Source organism: Vespa velutina, chromosome 1 (genome assembly GCF_912470025.1).
Source record: "Vespa velutina chromosome 1, iVesVel2.1, whole genome shotgun sequence".
In the NCBI taxonomy this organism is placed as follows: domain Eukaryota; kingdom Metazoa; phylum Arthropoda; class Insecta; order Hymenoptera; family Vespidae; genus Vespa; species Vespa velutina.
Window position 1 is genome coordinate 15,798,567 of NC_062188.1, and position 20,944 is coordinate 15,819,510.

At 30.0% G+C, this 20,944-nt stretch overlaps 4 protein-coding genes across 17 annotated transcripts in view; 3 read left to right on the top strand and 1 right to left on the bottom strand.

Moving 5' to 3' along the window:
* LOC124953580 (protein qui-1) overlaps positions 1 to 14,134 on the top strand; it is a 58,097-nt gene extending 43,963 nt beyond the window's left edge. For 6 of the 11 annotated variants that reach the window (XM_047505143.1, XM_047505152.1, XM_047505162.1 and 3 more), the window contains 14 exons: positions 296 to 375; positions 566 to 688; positions 803 to 945; positions 1,711 to 1,871; positions 1,958 to 2,362; positions 2,552 to 3,309; positions 3,394 to 3,927; positions 4,019 to 4,259; positions 4,360 to 5,018; positions 5,099 to 5,405; positions 5,477 to 5,702; positions 5,778 to 5,973; positions 6,052 to 6,568; positions 6,655 to 7,650. In XM_047505143.1, the coding sequence (XP_047361099.1) occupies positions 296 to 375; positions 566 to 688; positions 803 to 945; positions 1,711 to 1,871; positions 1,958 to 2,362; positions 2,552 to 3,309; positions 3,394 to 3,927; positions 4,019 to 4,259; positions 4,360 to 5,018; positions 5,099 to 5,405; positions 5,477 to 5,702; positions 5,778 to 5,973; positions 6,052 to 6,568; positions 6,655 to 6,950 (4,646 nt within the window). In that variant the 3' untranslated portion in view covers positions 6,951 to 7,650. Of the gene's footprint in view, positions 1 to 295; positions 376 to 565; positions 689 to 802; positions 946 to 1,618; positions 1,872 to 1,957; positions 2,363 to 2,551; positions 3,310 to 3,393; positions 3,928 to 4,018; positions 4,260 to 4,359; positions 5,019 to 5,098; positions 5,406 to 5,476; positions 5,703 to 5,777; positions 5,974 to 6,051; positions 6,569 to 6,654; positions 7,651 to 8,025; positions 8,299 to 13,755 lie in introns of those variants that run through there. The other 5 variants (XM_047505197.1, XM_047505206.1, XM_047505214.1 and 2 more) reach the window with 5 other exon arrangements.
* On the bottom strand, positions 8,553 to 14,300 carry LOC124953728 (bifunctional 3'-phosphoadenosine 5'-phosphosulfate synthase 2-like). 2 transcript variants are annotated; one of them, XM_047505545.1, is made up of 8 exons: positions 13,411 to 14,300; positions 11,366 to 11,421; positions 11,003 to 11,173; positions 10,282 to 10,917; positions 9,765 to 10,199; positions 9,482 to 9,685; positions 9,098 to 9,380; positions 8,553 to 8,978 (listed from the first exon to the last, which is right to left on the bottom strand). In XM_047505545.1, the coding sequence occupies exons 1-8, from the start codon at positions 13,493 to 13,495 to the stop codon at positions 8,881 to 8,883; spliced, it is 1,968 nt and encodes a 655-aa protein (XP_047361501.1). In that variant the 5' UTR covers positions 13,496 to 14,300; the 3' UTR covers positions 8,553 to 8,880. The 2 variants fall into 2 exon arrangements, with proteins under 2 accessions (XP_047361501.1, XP_047361509.1); XM_047505553.1 differs by lacking the exon at positions 11,366 to 11,421 and having other exon boundaries at positions 8,554 to 8,978; positions 13,411 to 13,541.
* A 418-nt stretch (positions 14,301 to 14,718) lies between these two features.
* Positions 14,719 to 17,745, top strand: LOC124953832 (DNA repair protein XRCC4-like). Its single transcript, XM_047505805.1, has 2 exons — positions 14,719 to 16,061; positions 16,118 to 17,745. Exons 1-2 carry the CDS (start codon positions 15,930 to 15,932, stop codon positions 16,973 to 16,975), a joined length of 990 nt encoding a protein of 329 aa, XP_047361761.1. The 5' UTR covers positions 14,719 to 15,929; the 3' UTR covers positions 16,976 to 17,745.
* Positions 16,189 to 20,943, top strand: LOC124953814 (RAB6A-GEF complex partner protein 2). Of its 3 annotated transcripts, XM_047505770.1 has the most exons (8): positions 16,189 to 16,205; positions 18,136 to 18,242; positions 18,973 to 19,181; positions 19,270 to 19,391; positions 19,477 to 19,584; positions 19,726 to 19,875; positions 19,993 to 20,105; positions 20,200 to 20,943. In XM_047505770.1, exons 3-8 carry the CDS (start codon positions 19,060 to 19,062, stop codon positions 20,728 to 20,730), a joined length of 1,146 nt encoding a protein of 381 aa, XP_047361726.1. In that variant the 5' UTR covers positions 16,189 to 16,205; positions 18,136 to 18,242; positions 18,973 to 19,059; the 3' UTR covers positions 20,731 to 20,943. The 3 variants fall into 3 exon arrangements, with proteins under 3 accessions (XP_047361726.1, XP_047361717.1, XP_047361733.1); XM_047505761.1 differs by lacking the exons at positions 16,189 to 16,205; positions 18,136 to 18,242 and adding an exon at positions 18,519 to 18,815; XM_047505777.1 differs by lacking the exons at positions 16,189 to 16,205; positions 18,136 to 18,242 and having other exon boundaries at positions 18,954 to 19,181.
* Position 20,944: the final 1 nt, after the last annotated feature.

A 20,944-nucleotide genomic window follows, 5' to 3' on the forward strand; every position in this document is an offset into this window, starting at 1 on the left:
TTGAATTCTCGAAGAATAAGTGCATCCTTTGAAAGACTATAGAATTACTTCAATCTAATCTAATTAAATCGTTTGCTCTTTTCTTTGTTCGCTATTTCTGACGTTAAACTTTCTCGATCACACGCATGATAACCTTCTTTCGTATTTGCCGATTTCTCGTATTCTACGTGAAATTCGCTTCAATTATTTTCCTTTAAATGGAAGCAAATTACTAATAATCAAAAAAATATATATTTTTCATTCGCAATGAAATTCTACAAATAAAAATATTAATAAAATAATAATTCGTTCATAGAATTCTCTGCGGAAAGGAGACAACTATTAGAGGTAGTGGGTCCAGAACTACAATCGATTTACGATGATATGGGAATTGAGGTAAATTATCCCACAAATTAACACTAATTTTGACCAGATTACGCACGCTCGAAATATTCATTATATTAAATCAATAAATTCCCAGTTGGAAATACTTTACATCATTCTGTAAATGGATATTACGAGGATCATTTGCAATTCAATTTTGGAAATGAAATTAACAATAGTAATTATAATGTTTTCCATGCAGGTATTGTTGGTTGATATGCAATATGGAACCAACAAAAACCCAGATACCAATCCAAGGCTGGCAGAATTCTTTTTAGAAGAAATAAACGCATCTCATCGGCATTCCCGAGGTTGTTTTTTGCTGGTGAGTTTTTTATTTTTCGTCAAATAATCGAAAGATACATGCTTGTAAAAAGATTAATACGTTGATCTTTCTTTTCTTGTTAATGTCTGCCCGTGTATATTGTTATTCTTAAAGCTACTGGCCGGAGCCGATTACAATACAGGTTGGGTACCTACCAAGTTCGAGGAAGAAACTTTCCATGCTCTTCTCGGTTGCTGTTCCGTGTTAGACGAGTACTACGTGCAAGATGGTCGTTATTATACATTGAAAGCTTCTAGGTAATGCGCAACTCAGTTTCGGTTGAAAAATTACAGAACCGTAAAGGCATCTTATATAAACATTCTCTCTTCTACTTTTAACTTTTTGTTCAGATTGTAACTTTCCTTCTGCAATTTATTTTCTCTGTTGATTATACACCTTTCAACCTCTTTCACTTCAAATTCTAAAAGATTTTAGTTTATCCTTACAAAAAAGGAAACATCTGTACTTGTCGGGATAATGTATTCGCAACGTTATTATATATATATATATATTTTTTTTTCTCAAAGTTGAAACGATATTAACGGGACTTTTAAAATTAATTTTGCATCGCACAAAGTGCTACTTTCTATTTGACGTGAAAGAAAAAACGTGATGGAAAATCTATTAAAATAATGTTGCCTCGGAAATCCGTACGTCCAACTAACTGATATGCTAATTCAAAAGTTGATCAAAGTTGCATGCATATTTATAAGCTTAACTGAAAGCTTTGAGGTTAGAGGTAGGGAGAAAGGAAAGGACAATAGTAATATGAGATTCGTGTATTTCATAGACACATAGAAAAAACGTATCGTTACTTATTTAAATCAAAAGGATTTGAATGAATAAAAAGAAAATTTTATAAATAGCTTTTATCGCACCCGTAAAAATATTGTTTCGTCTGTTACGTTCGATCGACGTTAACTTTAGTAGAACTTGATAAAAGTTCTGATTTAATTCAACTTGACTGGTTCCAATGTGACCGCAAGATAAGATGAATCGATGCCTTGCATGCTGACCGATAGTGTGGAAACAGCACAAGACGATTGGCAATTGGCGCAGGAATCGAATTTGAGGAAAATTTTAAAAATCGCAGCCGAATCGATAATCCTTGACCAACCAGACAATAAAGAAGTTCAAAACGTGTTGAAGAGTACGACGGAACGACAATTGGAATACGGCCTAAGTAAATCTTTATATTTTCTTTTGCAATTCATTTATTTTATTATTTGAAGGACAAAAACAAATCGAAATCTGCGAATAACTTTCTAGATCTTGATGAAGATGGGAATGGAATTATGGCTATTATTAGAGATTGGACTGGTAAAGATGTTCCGAAGGTCAGTCCCGGTGCTATGAGCTTCCGGTCACACATTGAGTCGTATTTACCAGCTGAAAACGTGATTCACCTTGAGGTTGACTATAAAACAGACGGCATAGATACAGACAACGACTCCCATGATAATTACTTGAATAAATTTAGACGATTCGTTCTTGAGAGACTACAAAATTTAGTTAATGCTTCGATAGAGATCGATCCGGAGATTAAGAGTCGAAAGAAAATGGTTCAGGAAGTTTATGCGGAAAGTATGGCGCACTTGTCGTTGTTGCGTGAAATAAAACCCGCCGAGGAGGATGACGAATCTATCGCGCGTATAAAAAAACTTTTAATATCTGGCAAGTTTTCTCTGTTGGTTTAAAATAAATGTATTGGTGCTTTGATGCTGAAAAAAATTTCGCTACATTATTATTATTATTATTATTATTATTATATTATTATTATTATTATTATTATTATTATTATTATTATTATTATTATTATTATTATATTATTATTATTGTTATTATTATTATGAATTGTTTTAGGAATGGATCAAAAACATGGCCCTATTTTAATATGGGGTCCCAAAGCTTCTGGGAAATCTTCTATACTCGCTAAAATATATGAAAGTGTTCCAGAATGGTTCGGTAAACCGACTTTCAGAGTTGTACGGCTCTGTACGTCGACGCCAAAGTCGGCTTATAGCTTAGAGCTTCTACGGATTTTGTGTGAACACATTGGCTTCTTATCGGGTAACAACGACGGTAATCTTCCACGAGATGCTTCCTTCGATCCTTTGTACTTAAATAATTGGTTCAGTCAAATAATGCGTGGTATTGAAGCACAACCTTTGTCCGAACAATTGATCGTTATGGTGGACGATCTGCATCGTCTTCATCCTTTGGAATGCGATATCGTTGCTGCTTTATCGTGGTTACCATTAAACTTGCCCCAAGGAATACATTTTATAGCGACGACTACTGTACCACCCGAAGCATTACGGCTGACGCCACTTCAAAAAGAAAGACTCCGAAGCAATGAAATACTTATTGAATTGTCTGACAATCGATGCAATCTCCCAGATATAGAATCAGCTTTAGACAATCTGGAAAAGCTTGTCGGTCCAAGAGCAGCAAATAAAATTGGTTCGCTTTTAGCATGCGCAGAATACGGTCTTTCCGAAACAGAGATTCTCGAGTTAATTATGCCCACGGGAGGAGATGATCCATTATCTTTAACATTGGGACAATATAATTTTGCTACATGGTGTTTAGTCCGAAGAACTTTGACTCCTTTATTAAGGGTTGGTAATATTATTAAATTTATAATATTAAAGTTTTCTCATGTATTATTATAATATACAAATTTGTTTATTTACGTAATAAAGGTACGAGTAATGAGCGGCAGATTAATGTTTGGGTGGCGTTGGTTAAGTCGTGAAGTAGCTAGGAAGAAATATCTCTCGGATCAGGATGTATCGAGAATGTGCCATGCAGAACTGGCAAATCTATTTTTTGCGGAAGAAACCGAAGATAGCGAGGAAAAATCACCGCAGGGCCCTGTAGAACCACCCGCAAAGGAGACACCTTTTCAAAGCGCTCCGCAATCGCAAGATATTACATATACTCTACGACACGTCGAAGAAGCATGGCTTCATTTGCTACGAGCTGGCGATGTTGATAAACTCAAAAGATTGGCTGTCTGTGCTTTTGATTTTCTTTTAGCTGGTGTACAAATGATTTCCGTGAGTTATTTGCGATGTGTACTCGAACATGCAAGGAGATATCTTTTGGAAAGAGATTTGGAGTTGGTATATTATGCTGTTAGGAAATCAAGCGATGTACTTACTAGAGATCCGCTTCAGCTTGGAGCACAACTTATTTGTTGGCTAAGACCAGTTGCAGATGATGGTGGAGATCTTGTAAGAGATTTATATATTTGTTTTTTTTTTTTTTTTTTGTACTTAATATAAAAAACTTTTTAACGTTAATCGATCATATATTCGTACAAAGGTAAGCAGAATGGTCATGGCAGCAATGGCATGGTGTGATGGCTATACCGCACCTCTTTTAGTTCCTCTAAATGGTTGGCTTCAACCTCCTCTACCTCTTCAGATTCGTGCTTTGTCTTGTCCGCAAGGAGTCCGTCTAGTCGAAGCTGCGCCATCGGGTCAACACGTTGTGGTTGTTCCACCGCAAGGAGATGCTCAATTATGGCACGTTATGTCTGGTCAACTAGTACATACTTTTAAAGGTATTAATTATTTCGCACGTAACTTTTTCCTTTTTTCATATATTCGTGGCAACGTTCAAAAAAGATTCATGAATGATTTATAAGAAATATTATATTTTAGGTCATTCTAGTCCGATATCATGTTTAGCCATTACGCATCAATCTCAATATCTACTTACTGGTTCCGAAGATACCTCCATTATAGTTTGGGATATGAAAGAATTATCATTGAAACGACGAATTTGTGAACATATAGCACCTGTTCTTACGTTAACAGCAGCTATAAATAATTCCATTATCGTGAGTGGTGGCGAAGATTCTAGTATCATTGCAACTAGTTTACTTACTGGCGAGGTATTAGTAAAAATTGATCATCACAGAGGACCCGTTACTGCAATACGCGTAGATTCAGCAGGAGAAGTTCTTGTGTCTGGGTCAACCGATGGAACAGTTTGCTTATGGTCTTTAGAAACATTTACTCTTCTCAACAGCATAACGTTACCTTCTCCTGTAGCCAATCTCGATGTATCGGCAGATTCTGTCTTTTTGCTGACTGCTTGTGAAGATCAAAAACTCTATTTAAGATCATTAGCTACTGGAACGGAGATACATACATTAAGAGGACATCAAGGTCCTGTTAGAAGTTTATGTCTTGCTAGAGATTGTAGAAGAGCTATTGCTGGTGGTATAGAGGGGAGAGTTTCTGTTTTTGATATACATAGTGGTAGACTTATTAAAACGTTACCTGCTAATCCTTCTGCGGATGTTACATCTGTGAAGGTAATTCTAAATCTTTTGTAATATACGTTGACATAGAATAGATTAATTTAAAAAAATTTGATATATATATATATATATAGGTTACTGAAAAGGATGATTTTCTTATTACTGCTGGAGGAGGACGTGTAACCTACTGGAGTTTCCGGGGCGAGGAAGCTCCGTCAAAACCACAAAAACTTGGTAAACAAGAATCACTTCAACCACACACCTCACCTATATCTTGCTTAGATATATCTAGAGATGGTGCAATGGCAGTTACGGGTGGTGTCGATTCTTTAGTAAATTTATGGCAATTAAATACGCATGAATTAATGTCAACATTAGAAGGTCATATAGCAAGTGTTACGTGTATCACTTTTTCTGCGTCTGGATTATTTGTAGCGTCTGGTAAATATAAATAGATTATTTATATTTATAATCTATGCCTTTATAAATGAATAAGAGAAATTTCGTTATAGGTTCGGAAGATAAAACGGTACGTGTTTGGGGTTTAACTTTGGGCCTTGTTGTAGCGACGTTTAGACATCAAGCAACTATTACTTCTGTCATAGCTATGTTAGATGGTAGAAGAGTTGTCAGCTCCGACAGAGCTGGAACTATTAGAGTATGGGCCGCAGATAGTGGAACCTTGATTCAATCTGTTTGTGGTCCAGGACGATGTTTTGCTGTAGCCGCCGACATGAGGTATTAAAGAATTCTAATGTCTTTTGAATAAAATTTATGATTCTTTAATATTTCGACGAATTTATATTATTTTAGATTTGCTGTTTGTGGTACTGGGGATAATCAAGTTCGAATAATAAGTCTGGGAGCTGGCCCAGAAGAGAAACGTCAAGTTTCTCATTCACAGGATATTACGTGTTTGGTAGTAACGCCTGATTCACAATCTCTTATTACTGGTTCTAGAGATATGAGTCTAAAGGTGTGGCAACTTGCTGGAGGCAAATTATCACAGGTCAATAAGAGATCAAAGATATTCAAAATGAGAAGTTGATATTTTTGTAAAATCTATAAAATGACAATTATTTTATAGGTGTTGGTCGGTCATACCGATCATGTCACTTGCGTTGCAGTAGCAGTTCTTGATAAATCTATCGTCGTATCCGGTTCTCGTGATGCCAATTTGATTGTATGGGATATAAACACTGGGGCAGATTTGCACACTCTCACTGGTCATCTTGGTTATGTAACTTGTATCAGATTATCCGGTGATGGTACTTTAGCAGTTTCTGGTAGCGAGGATAAAAGTTTAATAGTTTGGGATACGAAGAAAGGCACTGCTTTAAATTCTATTATGCTTCATGTACCAATTCTTGGTGTTGAAATGTCTACCGATTGTTCGAGATTAGCATTGCACTTATTAGAACATAAATGCATGCCCATTCTTTGTCTGCATAATACACCAGCGCAATATGTTAAACTTCCACCATACGTTGCTCCGAGAGATTTACGACCACCTGGTCCTAAACGTCCTGCTAGAAGGTTATTGAAAAAAGAGGTTTCTTTGGATACATATACGTGGCAACGGAAGTACGGCCATCTTACAACAGGTATATATTTTACTTAGTTATTTCTCTTTTACTTACATTGAATGGATTAGACTATAGATATCCGACTTTTTATTATCTATATTAAGGTGTAACGGTATCAACTGTCGAAGAACGATTGAAACGTCGATTCAGTGTCAGTGCTTCTATGGAGGAAATTAGTAAAGCTGGTTTAGCTGGTTCTCAACCAGGCTTAGGTCCAGAACAAGCAGCACTGGCTCAGTCTCAACATTTTGATCAGTTGGAAGCAATTTGGAACAAGCAATCTCCACCTCCCAGACCGCGTGGTTTAAGAACTTTGTCAAAACAGAGTTCTCTTCAAACCACTCGAATATCCGACTCCGAAGAAGAAGGTAGGCGTGCCATGTCGTGCATCGCCTCCTAAACACATTCTTTATTATTTGCTGTTAGATCACATGGTCACATAGTAACGTAGTTTGTATTGTCTTTATCATAGTTTGAGCAATACAACAGTGCTTATATAATTGCGTTATAGTGCTTCTACGTGTCATTAGTGGTGTTTTTTGAATATATTTATTAAAGACATATCGTAATTGATATTATTAAAATAATTATAAATATTAAATCCTCTAATGATACGTAATATTATCGGTAGCTCTTAGATATTGCACGTTTTGATATTATGTTAACTCTGACTGTTAAATCTGTCTTCCAATTCGTTGAGGAAACGAGTCGTCGTTATCGAAACAAAGAATAATGGATTTTATTTTTTTCAGATTTGAATACCTACGTTATAAATGTTTCTGTATAAAGTATTAATCGTAGATGTATTTCCAAAATGAATTAGTTTATATCTTAAATATTAGTGGATTTTGATGTGTGAAAAATGTGGGAATTAAAAATATATTTGTTTTTTTTTTTTTTTTATAAGTTATATATTTTGCTTTTTTTGTGGCGTGTTATCATTTATCGAAAATATTTGCGAAAAAGCATAATCATCATTTATATAGATTTTAAATTAATCTTAAATAACTTTAAAGTGTTATCGTCTGAAAAAATCTATTTGTGTGAAAAAAAAAAAAAGAAACGTGAAGTTAATTTAAATGCCGTAATAATAATAAAAACAAGAAAGAAAAAAAAGAAAAAACGCAAATACTAAATTATTTTAATTTTCTTTTTATTTAGTCACAGTGACAAGTAGTTATGTATATTGTATGTAAATTATAGTCATTGATCAATGTGATTAGTAAAATTGTATGCATCCTGCATGATGCAATATTGATTGCAAAATTGTTGTTGCAGATATTTATAAATTATTGAAATATTAGCATGAATTTGATAAATATTCGGATGATTATTTTATATTGCGTATTAAATAATAGAATATTTTAAAGTAATATTTTTGTTTAGATGTCTGCGAATGCTTAGATAAATTAGTTCTTCAATTTATTTAAACAATATAAATGTGTATTCAGATATTTGTGGACACTCTATTACAGATCTTCCAGATTAAAATGAATTCCTTTGAAGGAGACGGACAATTATCTAGGATAAAGAGCCTTTAGCTGAAACCTATACACCTATCATATTCTTTCATCCTTCGACTATCAAGTATATTCTACGTTAAGAATACTTTATGTCCGTACCTTTAATGAATTAAATAAAGGTACCAAAGTCGATAGATATTAGAAAAAGGTGGGAATACGTAAGATTCATTGATTTTCTTTCCAAATAAGTAATTATATATAAAGATGTACCTATTATCTCCTATCGACAAAAATAATTATTTTCTTAAAAATTATTTACAACATATATATATATATATATATACATATATATTCGTTATTTTCATATTTTTCTATAAAACAACGGCTAATAATTTATATACATTTTTATGTTCACCGATGAAAATTTATAAGATCTCTATTGTCGTTTTTTTAATATATGATTATATATAAGTAACGAATATATTTGTGGATTCGTAAGTATTCATAGAAACGCACATTATTTATTATAAATATATTTTTTTTTATTTCTTTACATTGTGTATAAACATACGGTAGTTTTTATTTCTCTTTTCTAAGATTATAAAAAAGAAATCTTTTGTAGCTCGTCTCTATAAAAATATAGATTAAGTAATTTAAATATAGAAACGATAATACTCTTCTAGTAAATCTATAATTCGATTTCAGTTAGATCTTATCTTAGATAATAAATAGTTATAGTGTTTCTTTTATTAGGAATATTAAGTAATATTATATTTTGTTATTAAAAAATATCGAAAAACTGATGCTATATAAATACGTTGAAGAAATAGCTTATTCTAAATCTAATCGTAACCAATCGATAAAGTATTAATTGTTATTTATTCGTTGATAGTATTCTGATAAAATTTTCCATGCTTTGGGCGCCATGAAACCTTCTGGTGGATTTTCCCCAGACTTCGCTAGATCTAATACAAATATTGAAATATATTTAATTTTAGAAATAGTTTCACATAATCCAATCTTATTAGCATTTTTTTTTGTCTATTGATTTATCTGACAGATGTTATAAAATATTCAAACTTACTTCGCATTTTTGTTCCTGAAATAAATATAAAGTCATCATGTCTTTCGGGATCATAGAACGCCATACTCCGTTGTTTTATGTCATAAGCAGCTACTCGAAAAGGTATAATCTCAAGGTTTTGAAGACCAGGAGCCATCGAAAGTACTTTAGCGCCATGAGTACTATCATATAGATTACCATCAGGTGTAGCATCTTTATTTGGATGTGGTATACCGGCAGGATCTCTGCCAACGATATAAAAGTTAGCACCGGCTATTAGTCTACCTTTGGCATGCCATTGTACCTAGAAGTAAAAATTATTGGAATAACAATGTATAATTTTATATTTATCAACAATGTAAGTTATTTATGAGACGATATAATATATAATAAATATCCTTTTACTTCTGTTGGTCCGGCATAAGACATGGGACTAGGGAATATAGCTAAAATCGTATCCTCGTGTAAGACATCATCTTCGAGGACAGCTTGATGTTGTTTTATTCTGACTGCTAAAGGTACATCGTCGTCTTTAGTCCATCCACCCAGAGGATGTAAAAGAAGAACAGGTTTACGATAACCACGTTCGAGCAAACGTTTTCTTGTATCCTTAAAAATATCATTATTATGTTTTATAAATTTGAAATTTTTCGAACGAATAATATATCATATTTTGTAAAGTTTTTACCTGCATAAGAAGAGCATGTCCATTGTGTATAGGATTTCGAAGTTGAAAAGCGAATACCGCATCTGCTCCCATTTCACGACATTTTTCTCTGATCTCGTTAGGAGTCAATCTATATTCATCGAGACCATCGTTCCATCGTATTTTTTCAATTACCTCGAGTTCACCACCGACCAACCAATCACCGGATTCATATATCATTTTTATATAAGGATGACCGATATCATTCGTGCCAAATATCTTCGAACAACGTTCTTCCTTCCGATGAAAATAAAATTCCGGATTTCTAAGAATTGCCAGATTTCTTCCATTGTATTTCAATGTCAAAGATTTAACGTTCTGACAACGTTCCTTGTCGTCAACGCTAATAGCAAGAACTATTGGAATCGATTGATTGATCTGTACGCCATTTTCCGTTAAACAGTTGAAATATTGAGACTGAAACATTAACGATCATTTTTCATTCATTGCACAGATAAAGAAAATAAGAGAAAAGAAATTAATGGATAGAAAAGTTTACTTGTAAATATTGTTTCTCCTTCATGAATCCTTTAAGCGGAGCCGCCCAACCTTCAGCAAGAACTTGAATCCATTGAAGATCTACTTCGTTGATTTCGATCGCTTGTAAAATTTCCGCCTCCTTTTGAACATTCTCGATCATCGATTCAGGAACAAATAATTCATGAACAGATCTTCCCAATCCGTACATCTTTGGTATGATATTACGATTTTCGAGGAATTCAATGACCCTCGCCGTAGATTCCTCTACCGTAGCATTTTCCGTATTAACAACGAGATCAGGCTTAATAGGTATTTCATACTTTTGATCGATACCGGTAAAAGCCTTGATGATACCAGATCTAGCTTTTTTGTAAAGACCCTTTACGTCCCGTGCCTCACAGATCTTCAATGACGCGTTAACGAATATCTCGAAAAAGGGCAGTTCCGAATCTTCGTGAATTTTTCGAGCCATTCTTCTGTCCTCCTCGAAGGGTGAAACGAAGCTACATAAAGTGATTACACCTCCATCGGCAAATAACTTAGCCACTTCGGCCACTCGTCGGACATTTTCTTCCCGATCCTCTTTACTGAAACCTAAGTTTCGATTCAAACCAGTACGAACATTATCACCATCTAAACCATAAGCCGGTATACCCTGTAAAATTTTTTTATATTTCAATTTATAATCATCGATAAAACCAATTTGATCAATGATCTATTATATTATACCGATACTCTACCTGGGATACAAGAAATTCTTCTAACTTGAATGATATCGAAGTCTTTCCAGCTCCAGAAAGTCCAGTCATCCATATAGTACATCCACGAAAACCGCGAACAGTACCAACAGCTTGGCCGCGTTTCGCTCTAGACACATGATGAGCTTGTGAACTTACATTAGTTGCGATTGTCTGTAAACATCAGGATAACATGATTTATATCTATGGATTTTATTTCTTCTTTAATTTGTAAAGTAAAATTTGTGAAGGACGTACATCATTTCTCTTTACATTTTGAGACATTACTAATTTGTATAATGTATATTTACATTATATATATATATATATATGATCATAGAAGATTAATTACGGTTAATGTATTACCTGTCTTGCAGAGTTTTGATTTTCTGTTTTTTGTCGAGTTAGGATTCCCATGATCACTGAACCGAAATTTTATAGAAATAATAGTAAATTCTCCGATAGAAAGGAAATACGAAAATATAAAATTTGGATACAATCATAAGAATGATTGATCTAAGTCGATATAACGTATTTTATTCCTATTGATGTTAAAGTTCAATGGAATATTAATTATCTTGCATTAAGCTTCCATTATTGATTAAACTTTTATTGTTTAATATTGTATTTTATTGCGTAATATTGATTCAATTTGATTCAATTTGATTGATTATTATACGACGTAAAAACTATACAACAATTTAGAATAAAGATAAACAATTGAAAAAGATCTTGTCAGTCCAATCATTATATTTATACCGTGTAATTTTCAAGTTATTAATTTAAATTACTCGATCAAACGATAAAGAAACTTAAAAACTTGATCATTTTACGCTTCTTTAATGAACAAATTTCTAATCTTATTATACAATCTTATTTTTCTACACAATTACACGTCCACATCACAACTTGTACAATTTTGAATAAAACGAGTTAACAGAAATATAATTGTTATTCGTCTAAATTATGCTTACGAATTGCATTCCGCGTTAACCGTTGATAAACTAAACAGTGTAGAACAAGACTGTGGTTCGTTCGCGAGAAAGTTAAAAGAAAGTGACTTTCATTGCTAGCAATGCCTACAACAGAGGAACCAGTTCTCTTCAGACATCATTGACCTCCAAAATACTGAATTCTTTCAACTCTAAGCTATTTCGTGAGAGATGAAATACATTATCAAAAATTTATCGAAATTTAGATAACTTATTTTTATAAATTTAATCATAGCAATTGGATTATATTTTGAGAATTTTAGTATATAGATTATAGTTTATCTAATTAATAATACGTTTAAAATAGAGTAATTGATTTTCCCTGGTTTTTTTTTCCTTTTTTTTTTTTTTATCGAATGATGATAACAACAAAACATAGATGATAGCCTCAGTATGTTAATAATATCGTCATATTTGTCTCTTTCGGTTCACCAAAAAGAAGTTTAACGTTTCTCGCTAATTATTTCACTACCATTTGTATTCACAGCTGAACAATTAATCGTTCAACTTTATATTTGTTACATTTCTTGATTTACAATAAGACATGTGTTTTTCTAATTTTCATCTGAAATAAAATATTGATTTTTCTTTAAAATTATCAAATATATCGTACGATGTGCACTTGCTAAGCTGTTTATCGTTAAACATAAGCCCGGTATTTTTGAAAGAATTTTTAAAGCCATCTATTTAATAGTAAGAATAATAATTGATATATATATATATATATATATATATATATATATATCATGCAATTTTTGCAATAAATTTATTACAAAATTTGTTTGTAATCTTCAAATGTCTCTGTGTTACATCGATTTAGAGAAAAAATTCAAAGAAGAAATGACATTTTTTTGAACGCGACGTGAATAACGTGAGTACGTTATTATATCGTTAATTCAACGATATAATTATAAATATATCTTAAATTAATAAATGTAAAACTTATCTATTTATTATGTACATATATCAAATTTATACAAGATAATTGTGCGATATTAATGAAAATTAAACACTTTAGCCTAAATATATAATCTTATCTCAATGTCCCTGAGAGACAGTTCAAATACAAACTTACCATAATCAGAGGAAACAATAAGGCACGTGTCAGTTAGTATGACTTATCAACTAATTCATCATTAAGCAACCGGTTTATTTATTAGTCAAAATAACTGCAATATGCTGGTTTAAATTCGTTGTTGTTTAATATGACTTTTTTTTTTAAATAAAGAGAAAGGAGATATAGATCTATCTAAATAAAAAAAAAAAAAAAGATAAAAGACATCTTCTTACTGAAGAAACGCGAAATTTTACGACGAGAGTAAAACGATATCATGGTGGAGACATATTAAAATTGGATAAATAAAAATAAACTATTAAAAATAGGATTTTATATATTATATAACGAACAGTAACTTACACTTTTTTTCATACCGTTGACATGATTACATTTTCCATTTTCCACGTCCATTTTTTCAGTACTTCCATTTTTTCGAGGAGAATTCATATTTCCAATATATATCGAAGTCAATAAAATTTTTTAATTATTCTCCGTTTGTATTTATTTATTTATTTATTTTCTTTTCTTGTTTTTTTTTTCTTTTTTTTCTTTTTTTTTTCTTTTTCTTTCTTTTTTCTCTTTTTTTTCTTTCTTTTTTTTTTTTTTTTTTTTTTTTTTTTTTTTTTTTTTTAATAGAAAATTAACGATTTTCGCAAATTATTTTGGTATTCTTATTTATAATCGTATATTTGTTTTTCTTGTTTTAGACACAATAGAATTATAAGATTTGACGATTTGTAATATAATCGAACACGGATAAGCATAGAAATGACAGAAAGACGAATCGAACAAGATTGAAGCAGCGAAGGTGATATACGGAATGAGTCACATACGTGTGCCTTCCATATATTATCGCAATGAGGGTAGTAAGACTCCCGTCAACGACACGATGGTTCTCGAAGTGGGGGACAAAAAGTTTTCTTTTTATATATAATATATGTATACGTAATATGTTCTTGACAGTACGTCCCTGGAAGTACGTTTGTTTCTTTTGAAAATAAAAAAAGACTTTATGGAAAAACTCGAGGTCGGCTAAGAAATAACTTTGAAAGTTTGAACTGCAAGTGACCGATCTGTAGTATCGTTTCCATTACAGAGAAATTTGAAAGGGAAAGGTAATGCAGTCTTTGCAGAAACATTAGCCTATTTATTTTTTTCTTTTTCTGATGTTTTTCTTTTCCTGATATTTTTCTTTTCCTTTTGTTTTTTCCCCTCAAGTTTCGTGGAATCACAGTCATTGCATTCTTTGGCGCGATGGCAGAGAACTAAATGACTACCATTGATACAACCTCGTTAAGATAAAACGTGGTGAAAGGTTATCAGATTTCAATATCCGTCTTTGTGGTTTGTTCGATAAGACAACGATTGCACAAAAGAAAACATATTAATGAAAACACGTTAGTCAACTCTTTTACTGTGTATCTTATGAAACTTAAAACGAATTAGAATAAAGAAAGTTTCTATTGGCAAATGTTTTCATTAAAAATTTGTTTAGACGACGATATTAAATCTTCTTCATTCGATTAATCGTTAGATAGAAAATTAACAATGCTTATTATCTTTTTTTTTTTTTTCGTTTTTATTATTATTATTATTACTAATATTGTTATTATTATTATTTTTTTTTTTTTCGATAAGAAATATCTATCTATTCAAGCGTAATTCTTCTAGATTTGCGGCATCGCATTTTTATTTCAATTGTATTTTATGTTAAAAGAGATAAGAAATTATAACGCTTACGGGTTTAATAATTAAGCGTTTAACGCTATGTATCATCGATTTGGATGCGGAACTAAACGCGCATACATTGCATCATTATATTCCAGAACTCTTAGAGATAATTTACCTTTCAATAATATATAAAACCGTTTCTATGTCACTTTTTCAATTAAAAAGTTGAGACAAAAAGAAAACCTTCATGCTTGGAAGTGACATTGATCTGAAATTCCGTGGAAAGAAATTTCGAATAACGATTGGGTTTCGACATTCTACGTTTTTTTCAATCTTGCGTGAAAACAAATTTTCGTATTTAATTTTATTTATTTATATAACAAATTGAACGAGCTAATTATAATTTTTTTTTATTTATATTGTAATTCAATATTATACGGTATATAAGAATAATTTCTTAATTTAATTAAATCGAATTTATACATCTCTATGATGTAATTTTGAAAAGTTCTCTGTCTGCTTTCGATCGAGATTATCGATACTTGAAATACCATCTAGTATAGAATAATTCGAATTAACATTGTACATGCATTTCTGATAACTGATCGATTTTGACGAATTGCTGGAGTGATATTTCAGTGATCTGTAATTTTTAATATATGTGTTATATCATTTAAAAAAAAAAATATTTGATGTTAAAAATTAATCGGAATGATAAAGTTTTTCAACAATTTTATTAAAAATTAAAAGATCATTATCAAGGATAAAAATTTATAATTGCAGCAACGAATGGTTAATGAAACAATAGTTCTCACCTTAATAATTAGATGTCACTGTGATCAAGGGAAGACATTTTTGCTGATAAAACCAATTCTCATTCTGATATATTCTTAGATATTACTCCAAAATTATCAATGATAGTGATTTTATTTTTATTTTTAATGAACCGATTTACAAGTTCGTTCAAAGAATCGATTCATTAAAAAATCATATTCAAAAGATTGTATCTACCGTGAATTGATTCATTATCGAAAATAATTTATAATACAGTTTTTAATATTTTATCTATTATAGCAAAAAAAAGATTTTTAAATGAGAAATGACATTTAAATAAATTTAGTGATCTAACCTAGAAATGACTATTTGTGGAAATATTATATATATATATATATATAAAGTTTATTAATACTTACTATACATATCATTTGGAATGTCAGATATAACTATTGTTCAAATATTAAATGAAATTGATCAGATACAGTATATCTTATATACCGAATGGAAAAGTACATGTTTTAAGATCATGTTATTTAAATCATCTGCAGTTCCATTAACGGGAGAGGTAAATCTTATCTTTCATGATTATTTTTATATTCTAATAATATGTAATAATTTCAGATGCCCGAAAATGATATAAATTATTATTCGCAAGAACATTCAAAGTCATTTAATGAATATTTGAAAGAAACCAAAGATATATTTTCTGGTAAGAATACAGATATACAATATTTCTTTCAAGATAATAAATTTGAATGGAGAAGAAATAAACGATGGATTTTAGGAAAAATTACAATATTTCCCATTTCCAATATTGTTCTTATATCTGAAATTTTATATGATATATTGAAACAACAACAACATTTACAAAAAGTAATTTCAGAATTAAGAAAAGAAAATGATTTATTGAAAGATAACAATAAAGAATTAAGCGTTAATATAGAGGAAATGATCGAAATGAAAACTAATATGGAAAAGGAATTATATAAAAAATTTATCTTAATTTTAAATGCAAAAAAGAAAAAAATTAGGGAATTAGAAGATAGTTTGAAAAATACAAAATATGAACAAAAGTCACTATTTGATGTATCCACAGATCAGAGTGAAGATTCAGATACGGACGATAAAAGTGCAAAAAATATTGAATTACACGTAGGAAAACCAATATCTTATAGATGCATGAATAAAAATAAGGATTCAGATAAAAAAAGTAAAAAATCTTTTTATGTTCCTCACAAAGGAAGTAAACTTAATAGTAGAAGTATTGTAAATGAAATGGAAGCAACGACTAGTAGAACAACTGAAAAACAAAATTATTTTGATAGCATTCGAAATGAGAAAATGAAATCTGTATCTAGAACATCATCAAAGTCAAGTAACGACAGCGAAGATGAATTTGAATTACGATTGTCAGAGACATGTACTGACAAACATAATTTAGATTTTACAGAAGAATTAGAAGAAGAATTATTTTCTTAATGAAAATTTTTAGTATTATACATATTATATAGTACATACACTATTCATAATTTATGTACAAAGAATGTGCAATTTATTTAATATTTTTTATTTATGAAATAATATTGATGAAATCAATAATAAATTTATTATATAATATATCGTAAGATAGTTAATAATAGTTTAGTACATAATATATAAATTTGAAACTTGTAATTTTTTAATATTTTACTTGACAAAAATGTAAATTGTATATTTTTTTAATCATAAATCATGCAAAATAAATAACTGAGAGATTTATATAACTTTTTATATATAATATATGTATGCATATGCTTATATGCAACTAATGCATTAAAGAGAAATCAAGAAAGAAATAAGTAAAAATTGAATTACATGTTGTGAATCACTATACATTGTATATTTTATAAAATAACTTTAAAAAAGATATGTTTACATTATATGATTAATATTAAATATATATATGTATTTTGTTTTAATTTATATTTGGTTGTATATGATAGCTCGGATAATGTTGCACATTCTTGTAATATGAATGACCTCTTGGTTGTCTTATATGCTCTTTTCTGATATATACATTTTTGTGATTGGTGAGACCAAAGAGATAAATAGGAAAATCTAGCCATTTAGTTGATATCATTTTCCAATGATCTATAGGACAACAATTTTCAAAATGTAGTATTCCCATTTTTTGAAATAATTCAGTACATTTAGTTTTTTCACGAATTGGCCCAGTGGGTATTTTGTATAATAAAAAATGTGTCCATGGATAACGTGGAGGAAGGCTAATACTTCTATTAAATCTTTCTTGTTCAACATTATATAATTTACGAATTCCATCCATAATAAGCTATAAAAGTGATATGTATAATTTTAAGAAGCATATGTATATATATATATAAATAATATTTATAAATAAAGTGAAAAGCTATTATAAAATGTATCAACTTTTATATGTTCAAATTTTTGAATTCCAATTTTTATGCATCTGGAGGCATCAATTAGCAATAATCGTTTTCCATTAATAAAATTTTTAACAAAACATTCCTATATTAAATAAACAACAAAGAATTTAAAAGATAAATGTTGAATTTTATAAAATCAATTTTATGTATTATTTTTCCTACCGTATATTGAGGTAAACAAATTGTATTTTGCAGCCAATTAATAACATCATCAGTATTCCAATACCAGCAAGGAGGTAAAGAAAAGTTATCAACAATATTTCCAGTTAAACTGAACAATGATAATGGGATTGGAAGCCAAGGTCTATATTTTCTGTTATTTTTATAAATACTAATTAATTCTTTTTATTTTATTAGAAATAATATTATGTGCACAATTTGATACTAACTTATTTATTGAAATATCAGTATCACAATGTTGTATAGGTTTTGATTTTAAAATCTGAGATAACATCCTGATAATTTTACAAACAAATGCTTTACAATATGTTTTTATTATATATATTAGTACATATATTGAGTCTTAGAAAAAATATTTCTAATAGAATATATGCCTATTCATTTTTACTGTTGATATAGTAGGTATGTGTATTTCATATTGATATTCATATATTTCATTTAAGATTCTATTCTATTTATTTTCGTTTTTTTTGCCTTTATGATCTCTTATAATGTATGTGTTAATGTAGTTGTATATGTCAAACCTGTGTGTTCACTCGGAAATCTATCATATATATTGAAAGGGACAAATGTTAATTCAAAATTAATCATACTCCTTCTCTTGTAGATCATTTAAATTGAATTAGCAATGTCGAATTTGCAAAATGCATTGTTGTATATAAAATTGTCGTATTTTATCAATAACAACAGATGATGTATGTACATGTTCGATTATATATTTTACATTTTTTGATTAATAAATGTCTGTTGACTTTGATATAAACAAATTTTATTTTATATATTTTATAACATTCTCTTTTCTGTCTTATAGTTGTTTTATATAATATCTTAAATTTTTTTTTTATATTACAGTTTCAGTTTTCTAGGTGGATAGAATATAACCTCTCTTTTGACATTACAAGAAAAGATTTCTATGAGTAAGGTTATATAAATTTAAACATGATTGAAATTACTGCAAAACTTGTCAGAGGATCTGTATATTTTTCTGGAGAAGTCATTGAATGTTTTGTTACATTTAGTAATCCTCCAAATCCAATTCATCAAATATCTCAGAGCCACAGGTATTATTACTTATGTCATATAGTTTTATTTAAGAGATTAATGTCATAGCCTTATTTAAGAGAATAATAATTTTCTGTTTTATTTCAGTGATATTTTTGAAAGTCTTGCTTGGGCCAGTGCTCAAATTCATTGTCAATGTTCTATGAACAGTAAAGTGGTACTTTCAGATAGATTAAATACGACTGCTAGATTGGCGGCAATAAATGCAAGTAAGAAAGCAAAATTATTATCAAATTATTTATTAAATGTTTCTTGAATAAAATTAAGATGATTAATATATAAGGAATTTTATAGACACAACTTTTGTACCATGGCAACAAGACAATGGTCATGCTATATTAAATACAAAGCCAAAAATTTTGTTCTGTGATTTAAGATTGTCGCCTGGTGAAAGTAAGACATGTAAGTTGTTATTATAACTTGAGAAATATATATAATTAACTTTATTATACAATATTAGATAAATAATATAAAAATAAGATAAACAGGATAATAAAGGAATTGTTTAATATATATTAATGGATAATATTATTTTATTCGTAGACATTTATAGAGAAACAATTCCAAGCGATGCTCCTCCTTCGTATAGAGGCCAGGCAGTAAAATATTCTTATAAAATTACAATTGGAACTCAAAGAGTAAACACAGTTATTAAACTTCTACGTGTACCATTTAGAGTATTATCTTTGAGTGGTAATTATTTTTATATTGTGTCATATATCTTACCCTTTTTTTTTTTTTTATTAAATATCTGTAAAATAAAAAAAAATTATATATTATTAATATTTCATCGAATTATTTTATTTCCAGAGTTACCGGAAATAACGACTTGCAACGATAGCGTTGATTTAAGTCCCAATAATCCTTTTATGGAAACACAGCATAGAGAAACCCCACTAGACATAGCGCTTCAAACTCTTCAGGTTAGTTTTTTTTTTAACGTTTGTAGGAAAATAATAAAAATTACATTATAAAATTTATATATATATATATTTACATAAGACGAAATCTTTCTAGAATTTAACTGCAAGGAGAAGTCCAAATTTTTATAATATAACCAATGGACGTGGACGTGTAGTTAGATTTTGTCTTTTTAAAAATTCTTATAAATTAGGAGAGGACATAGTTGGTACATTTGATTTTTCAAATGCTACTGTATCATGTGCGCAAGTGTCCGTTGCTTTACAATCGGAGGAACATGTCGCAGAGCAATACAGACGAGGAAAGTCGACAACCCCAACTTTAGTTAGTTACAACAAACATCATGAAATGTGTTTAGGTTTGAAATACTCTCATTTGGTATTACCTATACCTTTACACGTAACGCCAGATTTTACGACAGAATTGGTAACATTAAGGTGGAGATTACATTTTGAATTTGTAACTACTTCGAAATTAGTTGAAATGCCTTATGAACACACGGTCAATTGGCATGGTCCTTCAACTTTGGATGTTGAAACAATGATATGGGATTTACCTCTTCATATACACCCTACAACAGTCCCGCCAAATACGGCTCAACAAACAAGATATAATATTGTCATTTAGCCGTCACAACTTGGACGATGATTACGTTATTGCTATCTCTTTGAAAGAAACGCAAGATTTTTTACGATAAGAGAATGTTAATATTATAATTTATTTTGCACATAGGTCTATAGGTATATATATATGTGTGTGTGTATGTGTATATATATATATATGCATATATACACACACACACACACACACAATAATAATAATTATAATAAAAGTACTACGA

Coding starts and splice junctions, on each gene's coding strand:
- LOC124953728 (XM_047505545.1), bottom strand. CDS start 13,495: ATGAATTCTCCTCGAAAAAATGGAAGTACTGAAAAAATGGACGTGGAA. Junction 10,200..10,281: donor AGGAGAAACAATATTTACAA/GTAAACTTTTCT, acceptor TTAATGTTTCAG/TCTCAATATTTCAACTGTTT. Junction 9,686..9,764: donor GACATGCTCTTCTTATGCAG/GTAAAAACTTTA, acceptor GATATTTTTAAG/GATACAAGAAAACGTTTGCT.
- LOC124953832 (XM_047505805.1), top strand. CDS start 15,930: ATGTCAGATATAACTATTGTTCAAATATTAAATGAAATTGATCAGATA. Junction 16,062..16,117: donor CAGTTCCATTAACGGGAGAG/GTAAATCTTATC, acceptor TAATAATTTCAG/ATGCCCGAAAATGATATAAA.
- LOC124953814 (XM_047505770.1), top strand. CDS start 19,060: ATGATTGAAATTACTGCAAAACTTGTCAGAGGATCTGTATATTTTTCT. Junction 19,182..19,269: donor CAAATATCTCAGAGCCACAG/GTATTATTACTT, acceptor GTTTTATTTCAG/TGATATTTTTGAAAGTCTTG. Junction 19,392..19,476: donor ATTGGCGGCAATAAATGCAA/GTAAGAAAGCAA, acceptor GGAATTTTATAG/ACACAACTTTTGTACCATGG.